Here is a 14666-nt window from a genome sequence, read left to right on the forward strand (position 1 = left end):
AAATACTAACTATAATATCGTTAGATAAGCGTAATTTATATACGTTGTAGATCTTATTAAATGCTATCTATTGATAAGCATATAGCTTTGTACAATTCCTAAAAATATACCTTATTTGCCCTTAAAGCAATATTAATTTATTTTATTACAATCATTATCATGCTGAGCTTATCCTGGATGGAGGATGTTTGATCTTAAGAAATTAAGAGTTTTCAGATAATTTTTACATTAAAATATTAGACGACCGTTTATGCAAGCACAGGTGCTAAATTCCCTCATCCTCATAGTCCGATAGAACGCCAATCTAACACGACGCAAGAGCGTTGCGATACAGGACCAACGTTAGGTTTTTTATAAATTACTAGCTGAACATGCGGCTTTACCTGCACGAAATTTATAAAACACAAACTTCCGACCCCAGTTTCATCCCCTTAAGGGCAGAGTTTCGTAAAATCCGTTCTTAGCGAATGTCTACACCCTATAAGGAACCAAATTCGAGTTTGTAGATGTTATAGTTTCTGAGATTTCGAGTGTTATTACGTTTTTATATATTATAGATAAATTTGTACATCGATGGTGTTATTTTAATAATAAACTATTTATTTTGTATGTTTAATGTATCAATGAGTTTTTGATTCTACAATGTAGATTTTGCAACTTTGATATAACACGTCAGCTAACACAAGATGCAGATATTTAGCGACAGAGAACGCGGTGCCTAATTGGATACTAGGTTTATTAATAGTCCAGAAAATCCATTTCTATCCAAAAAGCAAAAAACTATGCTTTGTTAAAATAGTGGATGTGTTTACTTCTTTCGTTTTTCAATTATAAAGATTCGTAAAGAATTTTTTTTTTACTTTTTGGTAGGGCTACAAGCCCGCTTGGGTTGGTACCACAAGCTCATCAGATATACCCGCAAAACAGTGGTACTCAATATTTTTTGGCGCATTAGCGATGTAAGGAACGGGTAATTTCTTACGGCGCCATGGTCTATGGGCGGTGGTGACCACTTACCATCATATGCCCTGCCACCTATTTATATTATTACAAATTTATAAATAATTATATTATCGATACTAAATACTATACTAAAAATGCGTGGTACTCGTTGATTTTTGTGGAGGGTGATTTTTGTGGAGGGTGATTTTTGTGGAGGGTGATTTTTGTGGAGGGTGATTTTTGTGAAGGGTGATTTTTACCTATATCAACTTGTAGTTTCATACAAGTTCTTCTCGGTAAAGTCAATGTTATATTAATTTACAATTGTAAAGAAAACAAAAAAAAAGGTTTGTTGAGTCTACTGTATTACAGAATATTATTTAAATTACGATCAAAAATGACAACTGATCCTGGCGCATGTTATTGGCTTTCTTGGATCTATCATATAGGCTGAATTTCATTAAAATCGGGCCAGTCACCCACCGGGTGATTTCCTTCACCGCCAAACATGAACACACATGGTAAATTATAAAAAATTGATTGTTAATTTCTCAATTATTATGCAATGATATTAATTTAGCGCTCAGATATAAAAACCGCGAACTTCAGATAGTACAAGTATTTCCGGACCGCCTGAACTTAGACGCTGCGACTTTGAACATATATTCAACTAAAACACGTGTTAAATGTTTCTATAGAAAATTATAGAAATATTGTGTAGGTTTTATACAGGTTTTCCTGCATATGTATGTCAGTGAACTCCCCCGAAACAGCTGGATCGATTTCGATAAAAGTTTTTTGTGTGTGTTTGAGTCTCTGGATGTTTTATATTAAACCCGCTACCCGCTGTAGGTGGCAATGCGATTCGGGGTCACGGATTGAAATAAAAAAACAAAACAACTTCACAAACAAATTACATCAGGACGAAGTTGGGTTGGAGCCAGTTTTCTTATAATAATTTTCTGCCTCATTTCATGGAAAGGACAAACGTAACTGTCCAAACGTCGAGCGAAATAATGTACGAAATAATGAAAATTAAAAAAATAAATACTACAAATACAAAAGTTCAAGCTCACTCACCAAAATGCTAATCTTCGTTATCTCCCGATATTATTCTCTATACCTATATAATTTACACGTAGTTATTACGTAACAAGTAATAGGAAGAAATTTATGCTAGTTGAGACGGATTCGACTATTTTATCTAAATATTTGTACATACTATTACACATTGTAACGCTTCCGCTAACGAAGTGACAGCTGACTGTGACTTTTAGACTTTTATCAATTATTTCAAGGTTCAATAGATCCAGGATTCCAGTCTTTGTTTTATTTACAACAGTTTATACTTCGATATGTATTTTTTCACTCTAACGGGCACCTTATGCCAATACCTTTTCATTTTCATTTTAAATGAAAAGTTTTTGGCTAAATCTCATACAAGTTTTTCTTCTGTAAATTTAACAGGTTTCTTTAACACTTCTAGAGGTTTCGATCTGATACAATTCGACTTGATCAGATCATTATTGTTATCGTTAATCTTAGTTTTATTTAATTTTTTAGTTTCATTAGCTTCAGACTGTACTTCGTTATTGTTGTCAGCGTTTAGCCCTTCGGGTATATTTAAATCTGTTTTTCTAGCTGTTCGTCTACCGGTACAATTATCGGATCGAACGTTATTCTGCATTTGCGGGTAGTGATGTAATATTGCCGTAGTGTTGAACGTAATTTTGCCGTACTTCACATACTCTGCGGGCCTTTTGCTCTCGTGTCTACTCGTACTCGGTGCACTTAATTCTACGTCATCGTTTGGTGATCTTAACCTAATATTTGTAATGGGACTCTCGTCTGAGATCCCTTCTATAATATCTTTCGTTTCGTCTAGTAATCCTAGCGCAACTCTTTTGCTACGCTTTAAATTCTCCATGTATATATTATAACGATTCATATCTAAAGTAATGTTTTGTTTTAATGGCAACGAATTTGGCAATTTCTTTTGAGGTATATCCTCGGCCGTGTATCACAATTGTTTCTGGTCGTTCTGGTTCTTTGGATTACTCGATTCTTTAGCCGCAACGCTGTCGCGCGCGGCGTTTGTTAGCTATGTCTGAGACTGCACCATCGATATGCTGGTGGTCTCGGTGACGATGGTGGGGGCGGGGAAGTCATCTCTCGTGGAATCGTAAATGGGGAACTCGCAGCACAACATGCATTTCAGGAATTTGGGTACCTCTACGTAAATAGCTGGCGGTATCGGTATAAAGGGTGACGTGGACGCTTTGTAATATAAGTAATCTGGGTTATCTCTATACTTTTCGTCGGCCGATCGTTCGAGCAAAGGTATACCAGATAAGAACAATATGATTGCCGCTGTGAACAAAGGCGATAATATAGCAATGTATTCGATACCTTCGATAACATTCAGTGATATTATAAAAATACCCCACCAGAGAACGACTTCTCCAAAGTAGTTGGGATGTCTGGACAATCCCCAGAGGCCGTCGTTACACCATCTGCCCTGATTGGCTGGTTCTTGGCGGAATGCAAATTTTTGTAAGTCCGCATAAGTCTCAATTAATAAGCCAATCACAAACACGCCCGCACCAGCCGAGTCTAATGTTGTCATTGTTTTAGGCGCCTTCGGATATGAGTGGTGGGGTGAATTGATTATAATGACGGGTAAACTAACAACGTACACCCACACCGCCTGGAAGGTATAGAACACGGCAAACCTCAGAGTGTTACTCTTGCGATCCTCGAACTGTTTGTCTCTGCCGATGTGATAGATTCTGTATATGAGATATCCCGAGAGCCTCACGCCCCAAACACATACGAACGCCGTCACCATAAGCTGTCTGCTGTCATAGCTCTTCAACGTGCTACCTCCTTGGCCGAGAAAGAATGTTAATAATGCTATTATGATAAAATTGGCACCACCAGTGAAATCTGTAACTTTGTCGCTCTGTGACAGCGAGGCGACCATGAAAAATAAGATCTGCATCGCCACGGTGACCATAGCACTTACGGCAAAGTTGTTTCTATCTATGAGGGGCTCCATGTTAAATATTTGACACTATATTTTTGAAATTTTGGCATCAGGGAATACTGACATCGATCTTTTGGCGCATTGCTGCATTTTAACACTTATGCTTATCCCATTTAGGTGCTATTATTGCTAATTTGTAGCGCGAATGCCATTTTTATAAGCAGATTTACTATATTTATTATTTATTTAAGCGTGGTTTGTAAAGCGTACGATTTATTTTACAGGAGTGAACGTGTATTTGAATTTTAAAGCGTGGCACTGTAAGCTTGTCCCGCACGAAAGCTTGCTACTAAAATAGATATGACGTTTCCACTGCGCATGTCCGTGGTGGGCGCATGCGCGCAACGTGTCTCACTCCGGATTTAACATTACTTACTTTTCGTCGCATTTTCCTCTTATCCACCACAACAGTGTATTTTATTATTGATGTTACCATGTTTTCGTTTCTTCGCTGTATATTGTTTTTAGTCGTACGTTTCTGATGCGTGTTCCGAAATAAGTTCTTTATTAGGTCGAAGTGACGTAAACGAGTGCGAAACTGGGCCACGGCATGTACGTGGCGTGTACTTGTTTTTGAACGCACTGATGTAACTCGTAGTCGGGAATAATGGCTTGCACATGGTCCGACATATGCAAAGACATGATCGCATTGCACGTATGTTTTGTTTACAAGAAGATAGAAATTGCTTTAATTATTTAAAAGGGCATTACTAAGACAAATTATACGACAACAAGAAAATAATACAGACGATGTGGAATTACAATTGTAATGTTTAACTCGACAAATAAATGAAAAAAAAATAATCAAATAGCATCTCAATCTACTAATAACTATTAGTACTATTTTAACAGTAGCTCCAAAATGTATTTATTGATAAATGAAATTAATATTGCGTCATACTTTAATATTGATTAATTAATTTCTAATGTTATGTCTGGTGCTGTATTATCACGTCAGATAACCTTTGTTGTGTTAGTAATTGCATTTGTTACATCCCTAAATAACAAAATGATGACGCAATTCATTTTAACTCAAACTGTATTTATAGACGACGTGTAAGAGAATCTCACATGACATGTTTTGGCCGATATGTTTGAATTCTCTTCGTGTTGTGATATGTTGTTGTTTTTAAACGATTATAAAGTTTTTAGAAATGTTATTATATTCTGATAACGTTAGTCGTTTATCTTTTCTTTTATATTATAAAGAGTAAAGTTCGGACGAAGTTGTCGAAACGCAAAACTATCGAATGAATGCGTTTCTTGCGAGAAAGTTGTGGAGCTTAAAAACTCCGATCGAAAGTCCACGCCGACGTATATTTTAGGTCACAGTTTATTCACAAATTAAGAAAATATTAAAAATTAATTTTAATACTGTCTGTATTAAAGCTTAGTAGGGTAGTATATACATATATTCATTATATTTATTTGGTGTTTATTCAGAGCTGAGGTTAGTGGAAAGATTACGGATCTTAACAAAGTTCGCCAGTGCAAATCCGGGTAACCGATGATTCAATCAATATCATGGTCTTCGTTATGTTTATGATTCATATTGTGTTCGGGGATGATGGAAATCATTATGAAAACATTCAGTATTGTTTAAAGGGTAAAGTGTCCTTTCTGCCTGTATCACTATAGGCAGAAAGGATATAACGTCATCGCAAGATTAATAGCGCATTTATGATGGCTACTTACCATGTGGTATATTGACCACCTATCTATTTTATATAAAAAATACGTGTTTAACCTTTGTAAACGATTAGAGCCTACAAACAATCTTATCAAATGATATTAAGGTTTATTTCATGGTAAGCAAGTTCGATAAGTAATCTCCTAGGATATAATATAGATTACTATATATGTATATCTGTCAAACAAAGAAAGATTAAAAATACAAGTCCATTTTTAAATTAAATAAATTCATACTAAAATCCACGAATGAATTTTGCTACCGATAAATGTATGTTATTTGTAATAGTCTCGGTATATTATGCGCTACGAACACTTACTGATTAATAATTATTTATATACAATACCAAGCTGTTCAATTTGATTGGTTATTATAATCTACTGTTATTTTTAAAAAGGCTTTTTCACAAATCATTTTTTGAAAAACAGGCAGGAGGGTTATCTAATGGAAAGTGATTCCGACTGCCCATTGACAACTGCAACGCGGCGGATATTGAAGGGATGTTGCCGTCCTTTAAATAATTTAGTAATGAGTACGTTTTTCTCTTGAAAGTACTCAAGTCATATCGTTTCGGAAACACCGCCAGAAAATTGTTTTCATCGAATGGTCGAAGCAAAACATAGGTCTTAAAAATTGTGTTGTTATACATCATTATATAGTATAAAATAAAGTCGCTTACCGCTGTCTGTCCCTATGAATGCTTAGATCTTTAAAATTACACAACGTTTTGTGATGCGTTTTTTTAATAAATAGATTGATTCAAGAGGAAGGCTTATATGTAAAAAACATTCACAATATAGTAGAGAAACACTGATAATTTTAGAGATTTTTGAAGTGATGTCGTAAATAAACACATTTTTTGCGCTTACATTGCAAATGCTGAGTGAACCCTACGAGATAGAGTAAAATAATGTACTACAGTATTGTACACCTTAAAAAAAAAAAATATATATATATATTTCCGGACATCGATGTGTTGAGGATGGAATTTGGAATTCTGACGCGATTTCTGATATTGAATTCCTTGGGATATTCCAAGAAAACGGCGGTAAAAGACGCGAAAGATTGGTCCATATATCATTTTAGATATCAAATAGTGTCATAACAATTCAAGGTTAAAGTTGTTTATTTAACTTCAGTGCTGCCCTTGAAATGAGCTAAATTTAAGTTAGTTCACGCTAGGCACTTGTGTTTCAGGTTACAGCACTTTTTATTACTCATAAAGAACCTTACAGTTGTTCAATGAGCAATACACATAACTTAGATACAAAGTTTGTTTCAATGTTAGAATCTGTGGCAGTACACGTCCAAAATGACGAAACAAAAAATAATATATAAAATTGAATTTTAAACATAGAATAATATTTACTAATTTAATTCATATATATTTTCCCTTATAAAAACGTTTAGTTGCTGAAAGGTAACCGTACTTGCACACGATTTTGTACAATTCGGTAAACTATTTTGTAATTTTACTCCGTTATGCTTCTATTATCTTCTACACCTTCCATTGGTATTGCACCTATCGTGGTACCTATAAACTAAAGCGGTATGCCCTCTTCTTCTAGACCTGGAATAAGTTAATAGAAGTGAATAACTTACGTGGTGTTTATGCCCGGGTTGATATTGTTTGAATTTATGTACAAAGTAGCCATGTTAGCGATGATCAGCCTGAATTGCTCCTCGATATTTAAGAAGTCATCAAGCGAAACGCCTCCTAAATTCAAGGTGAATGTCGATACTGGACTTGGTGCTGGTTCCGGTTCTGGCTCTGGATCTGGCAAGGGAGCTCCAGGTCTAGGGACTGAAAGGTTATTTTGAATTCAAATATCTGTTATTTACATTAATCGAATTACTTATTTCGTATTTTCCTTTGTCGTTCCTGAAAATATTATGACAATTTTGTAACAATAAAAAAATTTGCCACACTCATGTATCTTCTTAATAATTAATCGTTTATTTCATAATTGATAATTCTTATGAGGACATTCAACAAGAGCAGCCACTTATAACAATTCAGAAGCGAACAACATTATACGGTGTTACAATTTTGACCACTGTAATATTGAAATATGAACAGTGCAGATTATAGTATACAGATGAATTTTCACAAACATCATTACTCTAATCTAACATTAATGGCCCATGGCTAGAACGGTTGACACTTAGTTCAAGATCGCGGTTTGAAGTCCGACCAAAACCACTGAATTTTCATGTGCTTAATTTGATTTAATTATTCATTTCGTGCTCGGTGGTTCAAGTTCGGTGAAATGTTTATCCTCAATCAGCGCCGAATCAGCGTGATGGAATATGCTTCAAACCTTCTCAAAGGGAGAGGAGATCTTTATTCAAATTCATTCAATTAAAATTTGATTTATAATCAAAGATAATAAAATGTAACTTACCAACCATCCGTAAACTCAAGCGAAAACCTCTTAAGAACTGCATGGCCTGTTTTGCTTCGAAACGTATAAACATCTTGTCGACGTCCAGGAAACGGTACCGTCTCTCGGTACGCAGAACGTATGAGAACAGAAGACCATCAGATCCTTTTTCATCAATCCTTCCTAAATAATAATTTATTGATTAAATAATAATTGACTAAATACATAATTTAGGTCAAACAGATTAGTGCTATCATATCGATATAAAGATTAGTTTTTTGTATTATTAAATATTTGCAACTATTAGAAATAAATAAGAAATCCTACAAAAATTATTAGCAAAGGTACCATAATAGTTCAGTTTCTTCTACTATAAGGAAAAATAGAAATGAATCCTCCAAATTATATTTTATGAATAATAAATTGGTAAAGTATTACTAAAAGGTTTGTTACCTGGTTTTACAAGTAAGTAGTCGCCAACATGGCCGTTTATTGCGAAGTCAGTAATGTTTAATTCTATTCCCATACCATCGCCTGAGATAATCCAGTCTACAATTTTATTCGTCGGGTAATGTTCCGGATAGTTAGGTGATGTTATTACTACAGGCTTATCAACTGTTAGGGCGATATATTCTGCTTCTTCCGAATAAGTAGATGCCTCTAATATTTCTTCTAGATGCTCAGATTTAAATTCTTGCATTAGTTCATGCACTTCTGCACTAGACAAGTCCTCTAGCCGTTCTGTTGTCTTTAATTCGTCTGTTTTCGGTGCTTCCGTTCTTAAAACTGACCCTTGTTGTGTTGTAGTCTTTTCATTATCTTCAGGTGTAGCAGTACTCGAAACTTTTTCAGCAGCATTGATTGTCACTAAGTTTCTATTTTCAGCTTCACTGGCCATTAAGGCGTCATTAAGATAAAGTATGGGATCAGACATTTTACTTGCTATTACGGGGGATGATTTTTCAGATAAATTTTCTTCAACACTTTCTTTTTCTTTATCTGCATTTTCTGTTTTAGATTCTTTGCTATTATCAAATATTTGTTCTAAATTTTCGTCATCTATTTCCTCGTAATCATACGATCCGTCTTCTCCGATTTCAGAAGATTGAACATTTTCATCGTCATAATCTTTTAGTTTGCTCCATGTTTCATGAAGTCTGTCTATATCAGACATTAAATCATTAAAAGCATTGTCTACTGTATCTTCGTCAGTAGTTTCTTCTGTTTTATTATTTGTATCCTCAAAAGACTTTGATTCATTATCATCATCTTCAGCCCCATTATTGACGTCTTCTTCAGTAATTTCACCCTCTTCGAGGGAATCTGGAGTATCATCTAAAAGTTTACTAGTTTCTTCAATAATTTCATTAAGGTCAGTTTCTTTATTTTCACTAGACTTTAAATCTACGAAATCATTATTGGTATCTTCAGTTAAAATTGTTTTTGTTTCTTCGATGATCTTTTTCTCACTGTCATTGCTCGAATATGCTAAATCATCATATGTTATCTGTGTGGAACCTTTAGCTGAATAATCTAATTCTTTGTCCTCTTTATCAGGACCTGCTGTTGACAACAACGTTGGATCGTTATTTATTTTTTCAGAATGATTCAAAGTTTCCTTGTTACTATCGTTATTATCTTGACTAGACAATGTAGTTTTAGCGTCGTTATTAAAGTTTTCCTCTCCCAGGTCTGATCGATTATCTTCAAACTGATAGTCATTTATACCGTCAAAGTTGCCTTCAGCTTTGATATTTTTTTCATCACTATCCGCCCTACTCTCAGCAATAATACCTTCATCGGCATAAACTGGGGATGTTTTTGTCACACCATCATTTCCTTTAGCTGTGCTTTTCGCTGGATCTTTGATGTCATCATCAAATGATTTATCTATAACATCATCGTACCAGTAATCATCATACCATCCATCATTATCATAAGAGAGACCTGAAACAATAATAATACTCGATAGTACACAATATTTAAATAATCGTTTTGTTAGCTTCACTTAAGTAAAACATAACTTAACTTAAATATTAAAGTAAAACTTAAGTGAAACTAACAAAACGATTATTTAAATATTGTGTACTATTGATCATCACTATCAGCCTTTTTAAAAGAGAGAGATCAGGAGTAAGTTTAAGAGGATCTAGTGCTTTCAAAGGTAATAGGAGCAACATAAACCCCTGGTTACCACCTATAATTTCTCAAAAGCAAAAAATTATATCTCATTCGAGAACTAAACTAAAGACTCATTCCAAAATTCAATCCCTAACGATTGAAAGATGACTATAAGTTCTGGGACGAGACTCGACCAACGAGACAACTGATTTGTCTACTAAGTCTAAATATAATTGTCAAATAAACAAAACATTTTGTCGTATCGGTGATGACGAATAAACATGATATCAGATCTATGTAGTCTGATAATACACGTCGGGTGATAATAATATTCCTTTGTTTTTCTCTTGATGACGAACTTGCCAAATGCGTACATCGCTGTGTTGTCACCGAAAAATGATTCGTTGGTCATGATAGGATGTGCTTACTCTGTGGTAATTAATCATATTGTACGAATAGTTTATGTACAAACGAATTATATTTTCCTAGTAATAAATATTACATACAGAGTAAATGATATTTATTTTAAAATAAACTATGCGTTTTATTTTCGCACTCTTAAATTTACGTCCGTTTTTATGATTTAGATAAAAAAATGTTTAATCGGAGTCAACTAGTTGTCCGCTACAGTTGTGCATGAGTTAGCCTATAATTGTGGTGTATGGTATTACCAAATGGTGTTAACCATGGTGGTGTTATACCCTCAATGTACAAGATAGCTTGATATTTTTGACAGATGTAATTTTTTCTGATTGACATAACTTTGCAATGACGAACATATTATTTTCTTAATTTAATGATTTTAAAAATTGTAAAAATGTTTAATAAAAATACGTATAATACAAAAGTCTCATGATTCGAGCGTTATCCAAAAATTTTAAGACTTTTTATTGCTTCAAAGAAAAATGTAAATAGAAACACTGAAAATAATAGACGCTTGTAAAATGTTACATCGGTCGGACGCTAGGGACACGAATAACAGGCAGTAACTGTTACAAATATCAATAAGAAAAAATCATTATTAAAGATAATTGTTAAGTTATTGTTACGAACAGGGTTCCTTTTGATTGGGATTTTTTTTGGCTAGTGGTTGGGGTCTCTTTAGCTGGTATAACTCTTTTTAGAAAAATAACATAAAAAAAATTGAATTCTTTATTTTGAATTGAAATATATGTCATATTTTCTGTTTCCCATCACTAGCCCTTCTGTCAACAATATCAAGCTAACTTGAACAAGGTATAAGTACCGTCTTTTTATAAGATAGTTTTATATATGTATATATGATATATTCTGTTGGCTTCCTATTTAATAAATAAATAAAAATAAATAAATTTCCACACATGATTACACTTTTAACATCACATCTAATACTGATTTATATTATAAATTTTCTGGTGTTTAAAAATCACTTGTATAACAAAGAGTTGAAGTGTAAAATGTTGCCAAATGCTAACATCTCGCACTGCCAATGACCAATTAAAGATTGTGACATATTAATTATTAATTCAACACGTTTTAAATACATTTTTACAAAGTATCATTTTTTTTAGAACTTCGCAATCTGCACTTGATATATTATTGAATATTATTTGTTTGTGGACGATGCTAAAATTTTGACTGAACTTCTTGCAGCATAAATAAATATTGTACGAAACAAAATAACTACTGAGTTTCTTGTCGGTCCTTCCTGGTAGAATCATTGCGAGCCGGGAAAGCTTACATTTAATTTGCTTTTGAAGGTATATTTGAACAAAGAATACCAGAGGTCGTTCCGCGGTTGAAATGTCATCTCTACCTATTATAAAACTAAGTCATACGCGTAGGCCTTTTAAACTACGCAGCGGATTTTAATGCGATTTTCAATGTATAATATATGAATATTACCATAAAGAAAAACTGACACTTTCTAATTTCCTAGCCGGAAAAAAACAATAACTTTTGTTTTTATAAGGTTCATTCAAAGTATCAATTGACGCGATCAATTCAATGTCAAAGTTGTTGCTTTTGTGGTTGGCAGAGTTAAATTATATCTGTTCATTAAATCAGCGTCTCACTGTGGTTGTGACCTGACACCGAAACACAAGAATGATATACCACTCAAACCGTTGACACTTTTTTGTATATTCATACTCGATACAAAATATTAAAACAAGTATTTTAGACTGGCGATGTTGAATCGGAAATTTACAAAACTAACAATTTTTAAATTTAAAGAAAATCTACAAATTCCCTAATCGTATATCTCTATATAAAAACACTGCTTTTTTCTCAACTACATAATCTTGTATTGTAGTAATATCCCTTATTTATTATGTAATAGTTTATATATAACATTGTATTAATCGCTAAAGTTGAATATCTCTGCGGGTTTTTTATAAATCAAATGCTTTACGCTCGCGGAAATAAGGGGCCTACCCAATGTATTAAGGAAAACCTAGGGCACTAATATGGAATATACGTATTTCCATATATACTGTAGAACAAAATAGCAGATGATGCAGGAAAATTGAAACAAGGATTTTGGGTACATAATTTGTTACGCGTGATTGGAGAGCCGGAAAATAGTACAGAACGATCGGCGTCATGACACCACACAATCGTACACGTCAAATCGACGAACCTTCTAAAAATAGAAAATTCATAATATTGACTTTCTACTAAAATCGTTCAAGCTATTAATTTAAATAGACTCTGCGATGTCGAACACATCTTACGTTAAGGCGTTTAATCCAGAGATAACCCCAGATGTGTTAAATATCGGTTTTACTATAAGAATACAATAATTCCATTGCTTTTAAAATTTTATTATACTCGTAAATGTTTACGTAAGTGTGTTGAACAATATAATGTAATTTGATAAACGCGACAAAAATCTTTGGTTCAGACCGCACGTGTACGAAGTAAGGCGTTGTGGGCTCCCCGAGCGTGACACAAGTCACTATTGAATGACAGAACCTGTCAGGTTTTAACTTACGTCACAGTTCCAAAACAAATGGCGGTCTACAATAGTACCGTCGTACAATTATGTATCATATAATATTAAATGAGAAATTATTTCGTATACTTCGTGTCTTCTGGAAAACGGTTCTAACGATTTGTTTCAAATTTTGTAATCAAAAAAAGTTTTGCTTTTTAAGTTTAACTATTAATTTTCATATGTATAATAAGTTATTTTAAAAAATAATTACTATTATTACGTTTTCTGCACGACCTTGAATTGAAAAATATTTGGTACACAACAATTTGCCTTATCGTGTGAAGTGAAAACTGTCATACTGGCTGAACATCAAGTCCTCATTCTCACTACCCGTGAAAGGGAAATAAAATCCCTTTGTTGCAGTTATCATTAGAAAAGATTAGATATAGTATAAATCCTCGACCGTTTGATATTGATAAAGAGACTAGACTGACAGATACAGGACAATCATTTCGGAAATCATTTTACTTTTCCTAAAAGATTTCCAACCTATACTATACAAAACTAAATCATTTGAGACCGTATTAGTAAATTATACAGCAAAAGACAGGTTGGTCGTGTATCCATAGAGATAAATGGATTTATAGATTAGTTATTAATATATTTTATTATTAAGTGAGCACCACTTAATTTCATAATTCGGCGATTCACATCTGCTGGGCATACCGTGAAGGCCACTTTTTTTTTAATTGTATTTCTAACTGTTTATAAACACTAATATTGAACAATTATAACACTTGTATTAATAGCTTTAATCTCGTAATCATTATCTGAAATAAGTACATTCTCTGAACGGTTGTTTCAAGGTCAATATTGTAAACAATACGACGTATTGCTTCTATATATTTTTAGGCTTTATATTACAGGCATTAAAGGCGATATTTGTCTGCAGTAATTTCGGCTACAGTTCCTGAGAAATTGATAATTGTTTTATAGAATTTTCGTTTCAATATATTTGTGGATAAGGTCCAAAGCAGCGTGCTCGAATGTGATTTTGTTGCACATTTGACAAGCATTAGGGATGAGCAGATATAATTAAAAAATATTTTACACCTTATTTGTTCGTGTTAAAGTTGATTTTGGTTTGTGATCTTAGTACCTAGTTATTTTATATGTCACAAATACTTTATTACTCTGTTTTACTCCATTGTGTATGAAGTTCTAAAAATAGAGTCGTTTTGTACTTTAATAGACAGTTCGAGACATGTAGAGTTACCTACATAAAAATATGTAACAGCACAATATGTTTGTGTATAGATATTAGGTACATGTATCATTCTATAATAAAATGAAATGAATGAATGAATGAATGGATCAAGTTTTACATCGTAACTTATTTTCTTGTTTTATAAAATAGCAAACAGCTGATGGTAAATGGTAAGCACTGGTCATAGACATTGGTGCTGTATTAAATATTAAGCATTCCTTAGACCGCTGATCTGCTCCAACTTTGAGATGTTGAACTAGGATGTTATGTAAGAGACTGCCTGTCTGACAAGTGCCTGT

General features: G+C 33.5%; 2 protein-coding genes across 3 annotated transcripts in view; both read right to left on the reverse strand.

Moving 5' to 3' along the window:
• Positions 1-14666, reverse strand: part of LOC113402158 (repetitive organellar protein-like) — a 33432-nt gene that overhangs the window by 15440 nt on the left and 3326 nt on the right. For both annotated transcript variants that reach the window (XM_026642331.2, XM_026642333.2), the window contains exons 2-4: positions 8516-10009; positions 8084-8245; positions 7281-7482 (exon numbers count right to left, since the gene is read on the reverse strand). In XM_026642331.2, coding sequence (XP_026498116.2) covers positions 7281-7482; positions 8084-8245; positions 8516-10009 — 1858 coding nt within the window. The remainder of the gene's footprint in view (positions 1-7280; positions 7483-8083; positions 8246-8515; positions 10010-14666) is intronic.
• Positions 2028-4586, reverse strand: LOC113402159 (uncharacterized). The gene has a single exon (XM_026642334.2). It carries the CDS (start codon positions 3998-4000, stop codon positions 3044-3046), a length of 957 nt encoding a protein of 318 aa, XP_026498119.1. The 5' UTR covers positions 4001-4586; the 3' UTR covers positions 2028-3043.

This window comes from Vanessa tameamea, chromosome 23 (assembly GCF_037043105.1).
Source record: "Vanessa tameamea isolate UH-Manoa-2023 chromosome 23, ilVanTame1 primary haplotype, whole genome shotgun sequence".
Classification (NCBI taxonomy): domain Eukaryota; kingdom Metazoa; phylum Arthropoda; class Insecta; order Lepidoptera; family Nymphalidae; genus Vanessa; species Vanessa tameamea.